Source organism: Danio aesculapii, chromosome 16 (assembly GCF_903798145.1).
Source record: "Danio aesculapii chromosome 16, fDanAes4.1, whole genome shotgun sequence".
NCBI classification, from domain to species: Eukaryota; Metazoa; Chordata; class Actinopteri; order Cypriniformes; family Danionidae; genus Danio; species Danio aesculapii.
In genome coordinates this window covers 51,579,670-51,599,023 of record NC_079450.1, presented here as the reverse complement: position 1 = coordinate 51,599,023, position 19,354 = coordinate 51,579,670, and the positions used below count along the sequence as shown (strand labels likewise).

At 37.3% G+C, this 19,354-nt stretch overlaps 1 protein-coding gene across 2 annotated transcripts in view; it reads left to right on the top strand.

The window, feature by feature from the left end:
• soga3a (SOGA family member 3a) overlaps positions 1-16,479 on the top strand; it is a 37,545-nt gene extending 21,066 nt beyond the window's left edge. For both annotated transcript variants that reach the window (XM_056474711.1, XM_056474710.1), the window contains exons 3-7: positions 776-1,030; positions 6,261-6,713; positions 7,847-7,926; positions 8,018-9,314; positions 15,455-16,479. In XM_056474711.1, coding sequence (XP_056330686.1) covers positions 776-1,030; positions 6,261-6,713; positions 7,847-7,926; positions 8,018-9,314; positions 15,455-15,664 — 2,295 coding nt within the window. In that variant the 3' untranslated portion in view covers positions 15,665-16,479. The remainder of the gene's footprint in view (positions 1-775; positions 1,031-6,260; positions 6,714-7,846; positions 7,927-8,017; positions 9,315-15,454) is intronic.
• Positions 16,480-19,354: the final 2,875 nt, after the last annotated feature.

The window sequence follows — 19,354 nt, the reverse complement described above, 5'->3', positions numbered from 1 at the left end:
CAAATTCACTAGAGGGTGTTGTCTACATTTTACTAAATCTGAAATACGTTACGTTTCTGTGTGGAGCTTGCATGTTCTCCCTGCGTTCGTGTGGGTTTCCTCTGGGTGCTCCGGTTTCCCCCGCAGTCCAAGGACATGCGGTACAGGTGAATTGGGTAGGCTAAATTGTCTGTAGTGGATGAGTGTAAATGAGTGTGTATGGGTGTTTCCCAGGGATGGGTTGCGGCTGGAAGGGCATCCGCTGCGTGAAACATGTGCTGGATAAGTTGCCGGTTCATTCCGCTGTGGCGACCCCGGATTAATAAAGGGACTAAGCCGACAAGAAAATGAATGAATGAATGAAATACGTTACTTAATGTACGATTTGTTGAACATTTTAGGTAACAAATCCACTAGAGGGTGCTGTCTACATTTTTCGTGAATTTAAAAAATCCGTTACTTATTGTACGTTTTGTCATACGTTTTGGATAAGAAATCTACTAGAGGGCACTGTCTACATTTTTATGAATTGGAAAAATATGTGACTTAGTGTACGTTTTGTCGTACGTTTTAGATGAGAAATGTACTAGAGGGCGTTGTCCTCATTTTTGCAAATCTGAAATAGGGTGCGTTTTGTCTGATGAGGACACAAGGTTCATTTCATCCTGTTGCCAACTGGATTCCCAAAACTCTTCATGCTTTTTCCTGTTCAGATGTTTTTTCTGTACATCTGTCCAATACACCCACTTCCCCTTCAGTGGTCAGCAAATCCCTGAAAGTCTGTTTCTATCCGCAGCTAGAAGCTCGGGGATGTAGTGTGGCAGTGGAGAGCGTGAGGAGTCCAGAACTGGGAGACACACTGAAGCGAGAGAGAGCAGAACAGAAGAAGCTACTGGCAGACACACACAGTGCGGCCATGGACCTCCGCTGCAGGCTGGAGAACAGCGAGCGAGGCTGGATGAAGGAGAAATCTGAGCTGCTGGAACGCTTCGAGAGCGAGAGGAAGGAGTGGGAGCATCAGCTCATGGACATGCAGAGGAAGATTGAGGAGGTGAGTCTCGCTCCCAGCCCAGCTTCACAGTGGTGTAAAGTAATTGTAATTTACAACCCTAAATCAGAAAAAGTTGGGACAGTATTAAAAATGCCAATAAAAAAGAAAGTAGTGATTTCTAAATTTACTTTGACTTGTATTTCATAGCATTTTTTTAAATAAATACACAGCATCCATTTCTCCTAAAAAAATAACTGAAGTACTGATTCATCTGACCACAATACACGTTTCCAATGTGTGATGGTCCATCCCAAATGCCTCAGAGCCCAGAGAAGTCAACGCTTCTGGACACTGTTAACATTTCTGGACACTGTTAACATAGGGCTTCCCTTTGGCACAGTACAGTTTTAACTGGCATTTGTAGATGTAACTGCGCATTATGGTACTTGACAATGTTTGCCAAAGTAGTCCTGAGCCCATGTGGTGATATCGCTTCTAGATGAATGATGATTCTTAATGCTTAAACTTAGGCTTGCACCCTTGTCCTTTACGCACTGAAAATCCTCCTTGATTCCTTGAATCTTTTTAATTGTTCTGCACTGTTGAAGGTGAAATATCCAAATGTCTTCCTATTTTTCTTTGAGGAACATTGTTTTTAAACATTTCAATAGTTTGATCACATATTTGTTGGCAAACTGGCGATCCTCTGCCCATCTTGGATGCCTCTTTTTGTCATAATTAATAAATCATAATTACAGTCGCCTGTTTCAAATCACATCAATATTTAAACAAATAAACTGATTGATAGTCCTAAGCTGCTCTTGTCCCAACTTTTTTGGAATGTGTTGCAGGATGAATGACAGGAAAGGATGTATATTTACTAATGAAATGAAGTTGACCCGACAAAACATGAAATATTTTGTGTTCATTTTGTCTGCAATGAAATACAAGTCAAAGTAAATTTAGAAATCACTACTTTCTTTTTTATTTGCGTTTTCCATACTGTCCCAACTTTTTCTGATTTGGGATTGTACTAAGTTTTAAAAATTTGTACTTTTAGGGCCAATCCTAATTCTACCCCTTAGCCCTTGCCCTTACCTCTACCCCTCGTTTTGCCCGTTTCTGTGAAGGGGTAGTGGTGTCCCAATTCTCTTTAGCTTGAAGGCGTAGGGCTAAGGGCAAGCGGTATACACCCCTTCAAACAAAGATTTTTCAGGACCACACTTGAAACCAAGGGGTAAGAAAATTACCCAGAATACACAAGCCACAGCTGCACTCGGATGTAAGGAGATCCACAAATTAGTATTTTTTGTCATTATTACGAATTTTTACAACAAACAAGCACATGTTTTAATAAACCAAACAGCAAACCGTTTGGAAGCATTAAAAGTGTCCAAGAAAATCATTTACATGCAATGACTGAGAGACTCTTTATATAGACTGCATGTCACTAATGAGAAAGTGAAGGATGTCGACTGTATGATGACTGAAATCGCCAAACAGCCCTAACCAATAACTAAACGCACTACAGAATGTTACGTTTACACATCCCTGCACAAATTGCATGTAAGCGCATCAACCTTTCACAGTGTAATACTCACTACTCGCTACTCTTGAGTACTTTTAAAAGGCCTATTTTTAATATTTACAACAGATACTTTTACTTGCACTATTTTCTGGGCAAGTAATGGTACTTTTTCAGTACTCCTTCCACCACTGTAGACTCATTGGAAATACCTCAGCCTACATTTTTTGCATTGCTTCGGGTATGTTTTAGATGACAAATCCACTAGAGGGCGCTGTCTACATTTTAGTGAATCTGAAATACGCTACTCACAGTGCTTTATTGTATGTTTTAGTTGACGAATCCACTAGAGAGCGCTGTCTACATTTTAGTGAATCTGAAATACGCTACTTACAGTGCTTTATTGTATGTTTTAGTTGACGAATCCACTAGAGAGCGCTGTCTACATTTTAGTGAATCTGAAATACGCTACTTACAGTACGTTTTATTGTATGTTTTAGATGACAAATCCACTAGAGGGCGCTGTCTACATTTTAGTGAATCTGAAATACGCTACTTACATTGCTTTATTGTATGTTTTAGATGACAAATCCACTAGAGGGCACTGTCTACATTTTAGTGAATCTGAAATACGCTACTTACAGTGCTTTATTGTATGTTTTAGTTGACGAATCCACTAGAGAGCGCTGTCTACATTTTAGGGAATCTGAAATACGCTACTTACAGTGCTTTATTGTATGTTTTAGTTGACAAATCCACTAGAGAGCGCTGTCTACATTTTAGTGAATCTGAAAAACGCTACTTACAGTGTTTTATTGTATGTTTTAGATGACAAATCCACTAGAGAGCGCTGTCTACATTTTAGTGAATCTGAAATACGCTACTTACAGTACGTTTTATTGTATGTTTTAGATGACAAATCCACTAGAGGGCGCTGTCTACATTTTAGTGAATCTGAAATACGCTACTTACAGTGCTTTATTGTATGTTTTAGTTGACGAATCCACTAGAGAGCGCTGTCTACATTTTAGGGAATCTGAAATACGCTACTTACAGTGTTTTATTGTATGTTTTAGTTGACGAATCCACTAGAGGGCCCTGTCTACATTTTCGTGAATCTGAAATACGCTACTTACAGTGTTTTATTGTATGTTTTAGTTGACGAATCCACTAAAGAGCGCTGTCTACATTTTAGTGAATCTGAAATACACTACTTACAGTACGTTTTATTGTATGTTTTAGATGACGAATCCACTAGAGAGCGCTGTCTACATTTTAGTGAATCTGAAATACGCTACTTACAGTGCTTTATTGTATGTTTTAGATGACGAATCCACTAAAGAGCGCTGTCTACATTTTAGTTAATCTGTAATACGCTACTTACAGTGTTTTATTGTATGTTTTAGATGACGAATCCACTAAAGAGCGCTGTCTACATTTTTGTGGATTTGAAATACTTTACTTAGAATACATTTTGTCGTATAATTTAGGTGACAAATCCCCATGAGGGCGCTGTCTACATTTTTGTGCATCTGAAATACATTACTTGGGTTGTATTTTGTTGTTCATTCAAATTACACATCCTTCTCCATGTGGAGATAGATAGGTGACGCAAACATTCTCATTACAAATTATAGACAGAGTTTAGTTATTTTGTAGTGTCTATTTGGTGTTGTGCAAAGAACTACACAAAATAATCCGTAAATCATCAATATTATGTCTCTGTAAATATCATTTGTGTGAAAAAGAACAAAAGTTGTTGTTGTCATACTGCCCCCTTTTATTCATTTTGCCTTCAAACTACAGTCAAACGCATGCTGAAGTATGTTTTTGCAGTTAAAAAACTGTAAGCTGAAACACATATTTCCAATGAGTCTGTGTTGGCCGCTCCCCAATGCTCTGCTGAAAGAAGAGTGTCTTGTTTCAAATGAACTGATTCCCTAAGTGCTCCTGTTTACTTCCGTGCTCTGCCAGTAGGGCCGAAAGGATAATGATAACACCTAAAATTGGAAGCGATGAAGTCACATTATATAAACCTTGGAATTTCAAGTGATTGCCAAAGGAAGTTTAGCTCAGCAGAGACTGGCGTACATCAAACATATGCTTAGAGCAAGTGTTGGTTAAGCTACTGCAAAATATTTTACTAAATTACTAATTACATCATTAAAGTTATACTTAAATTCCTTTTCAAATATTTCCCAATTGATTTTTAATTGAGCAAGGAAAAAATGGTTGGACACTTTTGACACTTCTTTTTAGCAAACACTCACGTCTGATTGGCTTAAAAAACTGAAATATTAAATACACCAAAACTTTGCCTTTGAAATTTTATATTTCCTTATTGTAGGCACACCAACAACTGTAAAGCTGTAACACATATGTTATAATATTGTTGGAGAAAATGTACTCTAGTAATAATTAATGTAGTCATTTTATTATTTTACTATACAACTAAAATTACCACATTTTACATTGGCATATTTACTATAGTAAATTTACTCTAAAATAAAAATTTTTGTTAAGTGTATACTGGATTTTCATATGCTGTGAAATGGTGGTCTGTACTGAACACATCACCATCTTTTCTAAAGGTGCTGTTGACTTGAAAAGTTCCCCAGATGTTGGTAACAACCAAAGAAATCCATATATGCAAAGAAAACAAATCTAATTGGTTTAAAAATGCAGTTATGCATAATAAAATAAAATGATGCAGAGAAAAAGTATTGAACAGATAAAGAAAGGGAGGTGTAGAAAGGCAGTGAAAGCCCAGACAGCAGCTGAAATCTCTCAGTAGTTCATCAGGAATCCTGTTACCCTTCCTCAGTGTAAATGAATATCAACTGATTCAGTCCAACATCTACATTAACTAGAGGATGATGATAAAAAACACAGCCAAGAAAACTCTCAAATGTTTTCAGAGAATGAAAATCAAGCTGTGGAATGGCCCAGCCAATCACCTGACTTAAATCCAATAGAAAATACAAAATAAAGCTCAGATTTGATAGACGAGACCCACGGAACATTAGGATTTTTACACTGTGATAAACTCACACCTGAGCAATGCATGTGACTTCATTCTCCATATGAGAGGCGTCTTTAAGCTGCCAGCACCAAAAAAGCCTTTAATATAAAGTATTAAATAGATTTTAGTAGTTCAGGACTTCCTCCTTGTGTCATTTCATTTGAAAAATGGTTTTGTTTTATTTTTATGTTTGTATTGTTTGGGTTTTTACCAAAATCTACTGCAATTCCATGTCAATAGCTCCATTAGAAATATTATTCCAAGGAAAAACATGTGTTCAATACTTATTTTCCCCGCTGTATATCGCAGATATGTCTGATAAATTACATTTATTTGATGCATTGGTTGTTTATCTATAATTTGACCAATCAGATGGAGCCTTACTATATTTATCCCCACCTTCCCAGTAGTTTCTGTACTGCTAATGAACCCAGAGCTGACCCTGAATAAACCCTCATAAGGACAACAGCCTATCAGAGTCAGAATATCTGCTGAGGATTTCACTCATTCATAGTGTTTTAAAGACTAAATGTTTAGTAATTATATCTGAATTATATCTGAAAAATATCTTTTACCTATTTATTTTAAGATCATTCAATAAATAATTGATTTAAAAACATAGCTAATAGAAATAGCTAGAATAATGTTATATCATAATCGCAAATCGTTACTGCATACAACATCGCATATTTTCCAGTATCATGCAGCCCTAAAACAATCAATATTTGTTTTGTGTTTCCCAGTTGTACAGTGAAGTGAAGGCCCACCGTACAGGAATCTCTCTCAGACCAATTACCGATGGACAAATTGCACTAAGGCTCAGCTCATGTTCTGCCAGCACTTTATCGAGTGCAGTAACCTATCCCTCGGACGGCCAGAGCTTTGAATATTCTGAGCCTCTTACCCAGCAAAGCAATGCCAGCATCGACTCGCAACAAAGTCAACTCAGCCGAAACGCCAGTGAATCCAGCGACCTGTGCAACAACGATCAAAACGAAGAGCAAAGTGTGGCTGAACAACAGGCTATAGACACTGCAGAGCTGGAGGAAATCCTGGAAAGCTGTTTGAAAGAGAAAGTGGGGAAGAAGTCCTGGCTCACTGGACAAGATGTCCTCCTTAACCCTTTCAGACGATTTCAGAGCATGGAAATAACCTGTGGAAGTGATAAAAAGAAGAACAATACTTCCCTTAATGCGGTGAGGTTATTCTATTTTTATGATTTCTATTTTATAATGTTCCAATGGTAAAATATAGACAGCGCCCTCAAGTGGATTTGTCATCTAAAATGTACGAAAAAACGTAATTAAGTAACGTATTTCAGATTCGCACAAATGTAGACAGCGCCCTCTTGAGGATTTGTCATCTAAAATGTATGATAAAACGTACATTAAGCAACATATTTCAAATTCACAAAAAAATGTAGACAGCGCCCTCTAGTGGATTTATCATCTAAAACGTATGACAAAACGTACTCTAAGTAACGTATTTCAGATTCTCAAAAAATGTAGACAGCGCCCTCTAGTGGATTTGTCATCTAACACGTACAACAAAACGTACACTAAGTAACCTATTCAAATTCGCTAAAATGTAGACAGTGCCCTCTAGTGGATTTGTCATCTAAAATGTACGAAAAAATGTAATTAAGAAACGTATTTCAGATTCGCACAAATGTAGACAGCGCCCTCTTGTGGATTTGTCATCTAAAATGTACGATAAAACGTACATTAAGCAACATATTTCAGATTCACAAAAAAATGTAGACAGCACCCTCTAGTGGACTTGTCATCTAAATCGTAAGACAAACATACTCTAAGTAACGTATTTCAGATTTGCAAAAAAATCTAGACAGTGCCCTCTAGTAGATTTGTCATCTAAAATGTACGATAAAACGTACATTAAGCAACATATTTCAGATTCACAAAAAAATGTAGACAGCGCCCTCTAGTGGATTTATCATCTAAAACGTATGACAAAACGTACTCTAAGTAACGTATTTCAGATTCTCAAAAAATGTAGACAGCGCCCTCTAGTGGATTTGTCATCTAAAATGTACAACAAAACATACACTAAGTAACATATTTCAGTTCCGGACTCTGTTTCGGACTCTGTGTGCAATGAACTTAACTGTTTAGTTTTCTGACAAGTAGCCATGTAATAAGCAGGATAATGTACATCCAGATGGTTGTTATCACAGAATAAAGCCCTTCAGTCATATACAACAGCTGCTGATCAACCTATCAGGTCAACAACCAGCATGATGTACATTATTCCTTACGTGTGGTCTAAAATGGTTTCCTTCTAAATCCTCCTGTTCAACATTGTCTTGTAGGCTCTTAATGAAATTGCCCGTGCCAGTGAAGAACTCTGTAGCTATCAGGATGAAAAGAGGAAGTTGCCTGATATTAAGAGGTAAAACTACTTGCACACAGATATCTCATGTATCCTGCATTACCATCAGTGTCATGCCATCATAATGATCTCAATTTGTTTGCAATCTTAGAAGCAGAAGTGAGTCAGCATTTTTTCAGAGAGAGACGGAGTTGGTGGAGAGGGTAAAGAACCACTTGGAAATGGAAGACACGGTTTTGTACCTGAAAAACATGAGTGAAGATCTGAAATCCCTCGATGAGCAATACTGGATGAACTGGGAATGTTGTAACATGCATATATCTCAGCAAAGCGATGATAAGGCAAAACAAGAAGACATAAAACAAGCCCCGCCCATTCCAATTCGTAGTACATCTTGGTATATAAGCAGCCCTTCTGCTTCAGAATTAGAGTCAAGTGTAACAGAGCGACGCTCAGGAACGCATTCGGACAGAAAGTACACCAGTCCTGCAATCGTACGCAAATTTGAAGCGATGCTTCAAGAAAACGAGGGGAAAATTTTAACCGATTCTGGAAACGCATCATCCATTACGCCTACTGATATCAACTGCTGCCAGAGCCGCTGGTCCTGTGATGGAAGTAGATTTGGCAGCAATAAATCATCCAGGAATGAACCTGTAAAGAGATGTCTCTCCAATGCTGACATTGCAGATGCAGATCACAGTGTAAACCAAAGTGATGCAGAAAACCTAAAGGACCTCAAGAGTGCTTCTCATCTCACAAACATCTCATTACTAGACTCTCCAAAAAACGAAAGACTTGAGCAAAAAACTGCAGAGTTCAACCGGACGCTCTTCCAAGCAGGAATGGGTTTTCGCTGCGATGAGGACGTTGTTTTGAATGCACGCACAGATTGTTCTCTAAGTCTTATTTCAGAGGACACTTTTACAGACAGTCCATTGAGCTATGTTGAAGACAATCTGGAGCTTTCAGATCTCATTAAACGGTGTCCAGAAGAAAATGCACGAAAGATGGAAACAAAGGACCGGTTCTCTGTGCCTGTATCTCTGCAGCAGGAATGTAGTGAAATTAAACCTTTGCAGACTGAACGCAGTACGCCGAATTTAGCTGACAAACAATGCAAGAGTGTACGTTCACCACAAATCCAGATAGAAAGAGTTCGAGAAGAAAAAAAGTCCACGTGCAGCACCAGGTCTCGCATTCTAGATGAAAATCCATGGAAGCCTTCGACACTAGCGGCCTATCCTCGTCCAGCGGAGTCCAGGTCCAACTACGGCGCAGTTGAGAGAATTTTAAAATGTTACGAGGAAAGATCTCAGCAGCCCAGTCCGGGGAAGAAGGAAGACCTGATGGACCTCTTGGAAATGTTGGATAAGCGTCAGCAGCCTGAATCCACTCAAAGACTAACACACACACCGCACCACAAAGAGACACATGTAAACGTGCAGGTCAGTACTGCACACACTCCCACACATAGACCCACAGCATTCAAGCCACTGAAACACACACTTTCGCCAGAGCCACATACGTTCAAATACATGCTCAATAACTCTGGAGAAGTGTATGAGGTGCAGGTGTAGATGAATGCAGCGTGTTAGCAAGCTAGTTTTTCCAACCCAGGCTCATTATTGACACGTACCCCTACATACATTTCTGGAGAACACCAAATACGTCCTAGGAGCTATGTTTTTTTGCAGTTTTTGTTTTTGCTAATCCACCAGAGGATGCTGTGTACGCTTTTTTTAGATCTTAAATTTCTCTTGCGATTACCATTTGCATCTGCTCTTCTCACGTAAATCCACCAGAGGCCGCTGTCGTCTGACTAACTGACTGACCGACCGACATCCCCTCCCACTCCGTTCCTTAAACCCAACCAATAGTGTTTTCAAAAGCACCGATTGACCCGATTACCCCCTTCACTAAACCCAACCTATAGTGTTATCAAAAGCACCGATTGACCCGATCACCCCCTTCACTAAACCCAACCGATAGTGTTATCAAAAGCACCGATTGACCCGATCACCCCCTTCACTAAACCCAACCGACAGTGTTTTCAAAAGCACCGATTGACCCGATCACCCCCTTCACTAAACCCAACCGACAGTGTTTTCAAAAGCACCGATTGACCCGATCACCCCCTTCACCAAAACCCAATCGACAGTGTTTTCAAAAGCAATGCAGAAAAAGAAAAGTCCTCGCGGCCGCCCTTATTTTCACATCCCAATGTTGACAGATATGCTCTTGCTACATAATTTGCGCTCTCCAGAAATGTACACAGGGTACGTTTTCACAGCCTGTGTTTTTTTTTTTTTTTTTCATTTTCATGTGATAAAACATTTGTTCAGATGGTTTAAAGGTTTGGAGCACATGCTGTATGACATATTTAGTCATGACGTAAAAAAATTTAATATCATAACAGTATGATCAAAAATAAATACAGTTGAAGACAAAACTATTATTAGCCCCCCTCTGAAATTGTAACCATTTTCCCAAGTATATTTCCCAAGTGATGTTTAACAGAGCAAAACTATTTAGGAGAAAGTCTTATAGACCATTTTGAGGGATGTAAACAAAAACAATGGTCTCAGGGTATTTCCCGTATTACATTTTTAATATCTATAGCTTCCGAGAGTCCAAAAAGAGCCTTATATTGATAAATAATATTATGATAGCTGTTTTAACATGAAGTTATGATTGAATTGCCTCTTGTTACAGTTATGAAAGTTTGATAACAAGCAGGAAATATCCATGGGCCAATGACATGACCACATTAAAATGGTTTATATCTTTTAATTTGGCTGAAATAATAAAAAAAACTGATAAGGTCAATATTATTAGCCGCTTATTTTTTTTTCAACTACTGTAGTCCAATGACTTACCTAATTAACTTAACTTGCCTAGTTAACCTAATTAACATAGCCAAGCCTTTAAATTCCCCTTTAAGCTGAATACTAGTAAAATAGCTCGTAAAATATTATGTACTGTCAGCATTGCAAAGACAATGGAAATTAGTGATTAGAAATCAGCTATTAAAAAGGGTCTAACTTTATATTAGGTGGCCTTAACTACTATGTACTTGCGTCAGATAAGAATACAGTGTACTTGCTGTGTTCATAATGTATTGCAGGTCACTTCTGGTGCTCTTTAGGTGGGATACAGCTAGGGTTAGGGACAAGTTTGGTGGTATGGGTAGGTTTATGAGTGGTTTAAGGTGTAAGGCAGGGGTGACCAACCCTGTTCCTGGAGATCGACCTTTCTGCAGATTTCAGTTGCAACCCATATCAAACACACCTGCCTGTAATTATCAAGTGCTGTTCAGGTACTAATTAATTGGTTCAGGTGTGATTGATCAGGGTTGGAGCTGAACTTTGCAGGAAGGTCGATCTCCAGGAACAGGGTTGAGCAACACTGGTGTAAGGGATGGTCAACAGTGAAATCAATTACAGATGTAATTACATGCAGGTATTTGGTCAGTCTTGAGTACAATGTAAACACATTTATTTACACAATACGTACATTGTAGTAAATGATTAACTTCAGTGTAAGTACATATTAGTTAAGGCCATCTATTATAAAGTGGACCTTAAAAACTTCTCTATCATACAGCACTTGGAATATATTTGAAAAATAAAATCACTGGAAGGCTAATAGTTTTGTCTTCAGCTGTATATGTATATGTTAAGTATTTATTTCTGACATAAGGTGGTCTCTGTCGATGTGTGTGATCAGTAAATGCGTTAATACACTGCTTAGAAAAATTATACAAATTCCTGTAAATCTAGAAGTCTTTTCTTGTGTCTGGAAATATTTAGTATTTACTGTTGAAATGCCTTGTTTCCAGAAAACCAAGTAAGCAGCACTATTAAAATTCCTCTCATTGAATTTCAGTCAGAAAATACTGGCAGAACTCTCTGCGCAAAGAGCCCAGAAGCTGAGGCATTTCCTACTAGGCTGGAAATCAAAAGAATTAGTGGCACAGAGTTTCATTTGCATCTTTCATTTGTAGAAAAACCTTAATTAACTGTGTTTATTGGAGGCCAAGGTATGTGGGGTAGTTACAGAAACATGTAGCGTGGCCAGGAGTCCTTGTGAAACTAGTCCTCTGCACGAACTGCTTTTGTAAATTACACAAGCGAATGACTGGAAATGGCTGTCAGATGAGTCAGAAAGCATCAGAGAGATTTAATCAATTCTCTGACTTTAGGTTGGCTCTAAAATGGAGAACACATGCAGGACAAAAGCTTCAGCTATTTACTTTAAATGCAATGATGGTGAAAGCAAACACAATAAATTATATTTACCAGTTTTTTTTTATTGTTTTGATATTTCAATGATAAATTAGCACTCATTATTAGTACTGTAATGCCATTATGAAAATCAAACCATTTTTAAAAACTAAAATTATTATTACATTATAAGTATCCCTACTGAAAACTGCTTAAACAAGCCTAGGCTGGTTGACAAGCTAAAACTAGCTTGACCAGCCAAATCCATCTATGTCCAGCCTAAACCAGGCTGGTCAAGCTGGATTTAGCTGGTCATTTTCCAGCCTGATCAGCTAAGACCAGGCTGAAAATGGCTGGAAACCAGCCTAGAAATGACCAAAACACCTCTAAAACCAGGCTTGTCGACCAGCTAAAACCAGCCTAGGGTGGTTTAAACTATTTATTTTTCAGCAGGGATATTTCACAATTGAACTAATATGTAATTTCTTTGGATTATACATTTTAGATTGTGGCTCCAAAATACATTAACCTTTCAACTTCCACTCTAAGAAATAAAAAAGACCAGTTTCATTGGTTAAATAGGGTTCCTCACAATGCTCTTAGCACATTTACAGTTTTTTAATGATAGCCTATAGAGAAAAGGTCAACAAGGCAGTTAAGTTTCTAGTTAAAACAATAGCAATAATTGACAGTAGGGTTTATTTTATGTACAGAAAGCATCATTTATAGTTTGTTTCATGATTTTGGAGTGAAGCATCCTTACTAGCTGGGTTTCCTTCCCTATGACGTGAAGCAAATCATTTCAAAGTTGTTAAAAGAAGACAAAAATGTTTTTAGAGCAGCTGACTGTAGTATTGGTAACCTAGCAACCAACAGTATACAAAGCAAGAGCACAATGGAGATTTGTCACTTGGGTGTAATGTTTTTACCTAATTTATTTTACTCAGTGGCCATCTTTGAAAGGCCTCTTGGTCATGCAAGTGCAGCTTCAATCTCTCGTATGGTTTACGCTACATTCATTCTTCCATGGTGGGGCGCCACACCAAAATTCATCCCGTCATGGCTGCATTACAGCTTCTCATTCAAAACATTCAGTCGTCGTTTTTTTAATAGCGTGTTATAATCGCAACAAAACGTAATAATTATGAATTATAACAGCGCAAACTTTTCTGTAATCGTTGTAGTGCTGTGCGTTATTTGTTTAACCCTTTAAGGTTACATTCTGACTGAGGTGCGTGAAGCGGCAGGCCAGGAAACACGACGTAGCTTTCAGTTATGATGATCAGAGTTTCCATAATTATACTTTATAGATAAAGGTCTATGGCTCTGCATTCAATGACTTTATCTTTATGGAGTTTATATCCGTTTCACTTTACTTCAGGACGCATTAATGCCACTCTGTAGGTCTATTGGAGACTTTCTTAAATATTCCTAGCAAATCTAATAAATTTTGGAGACATACTCGTTACATAAACACACTAAATTGGACTTCAGCATCGTTTATTTGAGAGCATACAAGAAAATCTGCGCATATTTGAGGGGACGTGCAAGAATATTTGTGCACGAACAGAGGAAATTGGCACGCAAGCAAAGAGATTCACATGCTCGTATTACATAAATGTGATCTCGACCTGTAATTCTGCACTCACGACATTTGTCAGTGAAATAACACAATAGGTAGTTGGTAGTTCTGTGTAAAAGGCCTGCCGCCACAGCTGGAAAAAATCCTAGAGGAAACACTGTCTCGGAATGGGAAACATCAAATTCCTCAAATCTGTTTGCCAAGCTCATGATTAAATTTCATATTTGGAATCACCAACGAAATTTGACAACTGACTCATAAGTTTTGTTTCTCAATGTTCAAATCATGACTAAAACACTAAATGCTTTTTATAACTACAAGTTAATGTGTGGGCAGCACGGTGGCTCAGTGGTTAGCACTGTCGCCTCACAGCAAGAAGGTTGCTGGTTCGAGTCCCGGCTGGGTCAGTTGGCATTTCTGTGTGGAGTTTGCATGTTCTCCCCGTGTTGGCATGAGTTTCTCCTCCGGGTGCCCCGGTTTCCTCCACAGTCCAAAACATGCGGTACAGGTGAATTGAATAAGCTAAATTGGCCATAGTGTATGTGTGTGAATGAGTGTGTATGGGTGTTTCCCAGTGTTGTGTTGTGTTACAAACCCCTGTTAGTCCAGGGGATGGTGGGGTTTGACATTTATTTGTGATTAAAATATATTTATACAAACAGTAAATAAGTGCTAAAGACAACCAAATAATACCAAAATTGTGATTTTATTTATATTTCCCGAAGTGAACCAAAACAACGAATAAATCCAAAATAAAGAAAATAAAGTAAGGCAAAATATACTATTTACAATATTTACAACACTGAAACATACAAAGACAGGAGAGCTGGCAGAAGGGACGTGGGCGGCGCTAAAGGAACGAAAAGAACAAAACCCAAACTAAATCTAACTTCCCAGAAACATCTAGCTAACTAACTATGTGAAAACAAAATAATTAGCACGCGAAGAGTCTTCCGAGTCCTGACTGTCTACTCTATCTATCTATCTATCCATAAAGTACAAGGGGTGGCGCTCGCCCCTAACCTAATGTACTATACAGAAGAGTAGTCCTAAGTGTTGCAAAATGTATGTCACGTGACCTTCTTACCTGTCCGCTTCGTCCAAGCCTCGAAAACAACGTTTAAACAGAGAAATGGAGGGATCTACAAATAACGGACGGATAACGTGCACACAGAAACGGGCAACAACAAAATACACAGTTAGATGGGTTTTTTTGTAATGCAACGCAACAAGAAAACAAGATAAGAAAGGGAAAAAAAGAGAGGGCTGGTGAGTGGTCTGGCGCGCGCTTTAATGGACGGTGGTCTTTGCTTATTGGATGTGACGTAAGAATGGACCCTGTGAATAATGAAAGCAGATATGGCAGAGCAGAGCGAGAGAGAGAAAACACAAACAGAGCACAAATAACACAAATATGTAACCGCTGAGTAAAAAACATGCTGGATAAGTTGGCGGTTCATTCCGCTGTGGTGACCCCTGATTAATAAAGGGACTAAGCCGAAAAAGAAAATAAATGAATGAATGAATAATCGGTAAATACGTTTGCATCTCTTGTATTTCGTCCAAAACCATTTAAGGGGAATGTAAAAGTTTTGGTGAATAAAGAGATTTTTATTCAGATTTTTCCATTTCAATGACTTGTTTCTCATGCGATACTTCAAATTATGGTGATGGAAATCCAGCTACTAATTTTCATTTATTGATTTAGTGGGTTATTGTGCTGTTGACAGGAATATTTTAAATCCGGTGAAGTTTCATTTAAAAATATTTGTCTCAACAGCAGTGCAAAGAGTCTTCTGTAACTAACAAGAAGAGCTTTTCTCGACCTGCGTGTCCTGCAAAGAGACGTTTGCCCTCTCGTTGGGCAAGCCGCTCATCCATCTCCTCTGCATCATCTCCGTCACCTCCACCAACACCACCTCCACCCACAGTCTTCACCCAGAGACAAACACTCGCCTACTCCACCTTTCACACAGAGACCGTCATCTGAACGGCGGATACACACGCGCTACACTGCAAAAACCTTTAAAAGCCTGATTATTACCTGTGTAAATACCAACAGTGACTGTCCAAATGATGCTTTGTTTGTTGTTTTATATTTCTATAACCATGAAATCAATCTGCCGTGTCATTGTTTTACTGGTGTGGACATGTACATTTAATTTCTACCAATGTGATTTACAAATTTACAATGTTTTGTGTTTTATAGCTGCCAGTGTAGACTTGTTTTTTGTCTGTGCTTCACATGTTGCCTGTACTGTGTGTGTACTGGTTTTGGTGGTTTATGAGGACACCAATTTGTATAATGTCATGGATATGACCTGCTGTAGGTATTACAATGTTGAGGGGGTTTATGAGAACAAGCCTTGTGTCCTTGTAATTCATTCATCATAATTAAAAACCCTTTTCACATTATTGATTTTGCCACCGGTTTCCTGTGAGGGTTGGGTTTAGGGGTAGGAATGGCTTAGGCCATATAATGTGTTTTTTTTACTGTATAAAATGCATTTTGCCTATGGAGAGTCCTCATAAACCACCAAAACCAACCTGTGTGTGTGAACTGACGTCTGACTGATAATATCTGCAATGACAGCAGTGCTGCCTGTTTCACATCAAACTCTCTGTTACCAAAATGACTGACTGAGTTATTAAAGAAACAAAGGGATTCTGCACTCAGTTTACATGCTTATCTGATGTAAGACATATCATTTAGACAATGCCTTTGCAGTCCTTTTTCTTGTTAATTATTATCACAAATGAATATGTATTCAGCATTTATAAAAATAAAATATGGACACTCATTTCTAGAGGTCTTTGATTTCTGTTTATTGTGTGTGTTGGTGTGTGTGTAATATTGATACTTTTTAGGGACAACTGTTTATGTGTATATATACATATATATATATATATATATATATATATATATATATATATATATATATATATATATATATATATATATATATATATATATATAGATAGATAGATAGATAGATAGATAGATAGATATATATATATGTATAAAAAAACGTTTTTTCCCCAATTTCTGTTTAACGGAGGGAAGTTTTTTTTTTCATTTCTAAACATAATAGTTTTAATAACTCATTTCTAATAACTGATTTATTTTATCTTTGTCATGATGACAGTAAATAATATTTGACTAGATATTTTTCAAGACACTTCTATACAGCTTAAAGTGACATTTAAAGGCTTAACTAGGTTAATTAGGTTAACTAGGCAAGTTAGGGTAATTAATATATAGCTCAATAATATTGACCTTAAAATCGCTTTTAAAAAATTAAAAACTGCTTTTATTGTAGCCGAAATAAAACAAATAAGACTTTCTCCAGAAGAAAAAATATTATCGGAAATACTGTGAAAAATTTCCTTGCTTTGCTATCATTTTGGAAAAAAAATCAAAAGGGGCGAATAATTCTGACTTTACACACTGAAATTCCTCCAGATTTCTTGAATCTTTTATTTAAGTTCTGCATTGTTGAAGGTGAAATATCCAAATGTCTTCCTACCTTTCTTCGAGCAACATTGTTTTTAAACATTTCAATAATTTTAAAAAGAACCGAAAAACAGAATTGGAAAATGTGTTTATTTTGAAAATAAATGAATAAATAAATAAAAATGAATGAGGAACACATTAAATAATGTTCGTTGTAATAATAATTGTCTGTTTTAGCAAAATAACACACACACACACACAGACACACGAATATATTTATTGCTCCTGAGGATACTAGGATTTTAGCAAAATAGCACAGACATATGTGTGTGTGTGTGTGTGTGTGTGTGTGTGTGTGTGTGTGTGTGTGTGTGTGTGTGTGTGTTATTTTGCTAAAATCCTAGTATTCAGGAGCAATAAATATTAAAGAGCAATTTAAAAGCTTAACAAGTTTAATTAATTCAACTAGTCACTATGAGTTAATAAGGCAGATAATTGGAAAACAGTGTTTTTTCTTTAGACAATCTGAAAATGATAGCCTTAAGAAGCATGAAAATAATAGTGACTGATCAGTTTTTACATTTTTTAAAGTTTTATTTTCCAGTCAAACTAAAAAATATTCTCTAGATAACAGAAAATATAATTTCCTAGTCCTGTTAATATGAAAATAATTACATTTTCACAGAAGGGCCAATCATTTAATGTGGGTCAAAACCTTTCATCAAAGTTGTAATAAAACTATTAAACAACACCCATTCCTGTCATTTAAAAAAAATAATTAATCACCTTCTGATGTTGACTGGTGTATACTTAAATGCACAAACATATTAGTATACTAATGCCTAGTTTACTTGAACCAGTAATCTTTTCATTAAGTATTTTAATGCTGAATAATGTATAAAGTCTAGTAATGCAGTAAACCTGTCAGATGTTTTCAATGAGGGCTTGAACCTAAATCTTTCCTCATGTGCGTCCCTAAAATATCACTTTGCATTTGAGTACAGGTCATTTTACACACTGAATTTGCTTGTACCTCATTCATGGATCCAACACCTCTATTTTAGTCAACTCCTGCAGACATGGAGACACCGGCCTTGCGTGGTTTAGGCACATACAGAATTATGTGAGGAAGAAATGTTTTTGCAGCTGCAGTATCCTGTCAGAAAGTCCTATAGCAAACAGGACAGGACACCGTTCCCCTGACACCGATCACCTCATCCTTGTCCACATTTATTGCGCTTCACTCAAACATCTTTCCCTACAGGATGCCAGAGGACAGAAAGATGAAGCATGTCAACCTGTCGCTGAACTATCTGACACTTAACACACTTTACTGTAGTCTAAAGGCCCTGTGTGTTTGTTCATGCACTCTCTTTTGGGTTTAGCACTATTGCATTAGCTTATTTCTTATCAATGTTTGTTTTTGATAACATTTTCAACCTTACTGTACAAATCTGAGGTATTTTATAAAACATTCATTCATTTTCCTTCAGCTTAGTCCCTGATTTACCTCAGCAGAACAAACCGCCATTTTATATAGCATTTATATTCAATATTTAAGCTATTTTTCTATATTCACACTTGAAAAAACACAAGTTTATAGTACATTTAAAATAGTTCGCAATATAACAGCCTTCAGACTGTTTTGGTAAATAAACAGACACAGGAAGTCTAGCACTAAATTAAAAATGGCCGCGTCTGCTCTTAAATCAAAAATAGATGTTTGTATTTCCCTGTCAGACATCCTAACAACAAGTTTATTTAAAAACACACACATATTAGATAAATTATGTACATTGAGAACAATTTATAGAGATGCTAACTAATATCTACCCATAACATCTTAAATAAAACGAGGATACTTTTTAAAACTGCTATTTATATCTGCTTTTGTAATGAATATGCGACGTACAACAGCATGTTAGCCTACCTATTTGTTCATCGCTCGAACAGTCTACTGTTGCTGTGGTCTCGCTTCTTCCTCAGAATTAACAACTTATATTTGCGCGCGTCTGTTTGGCGCCAGATAAAAATACGCGCGCAGACGGCTGAAGTGTGTCCCGCTGTGCCGGTGGAACCTTACACCTTAAATATATATATCCTAGAAATATTAGCTATTAAATAATTAAAACTGCATCGAAGTCTTCTCCTTAAAGGGATGGTACACACCTAAACAGAACATTCCCTCATCATTCATTCATGAATGTGGATTTCTTTCCAGAGAAT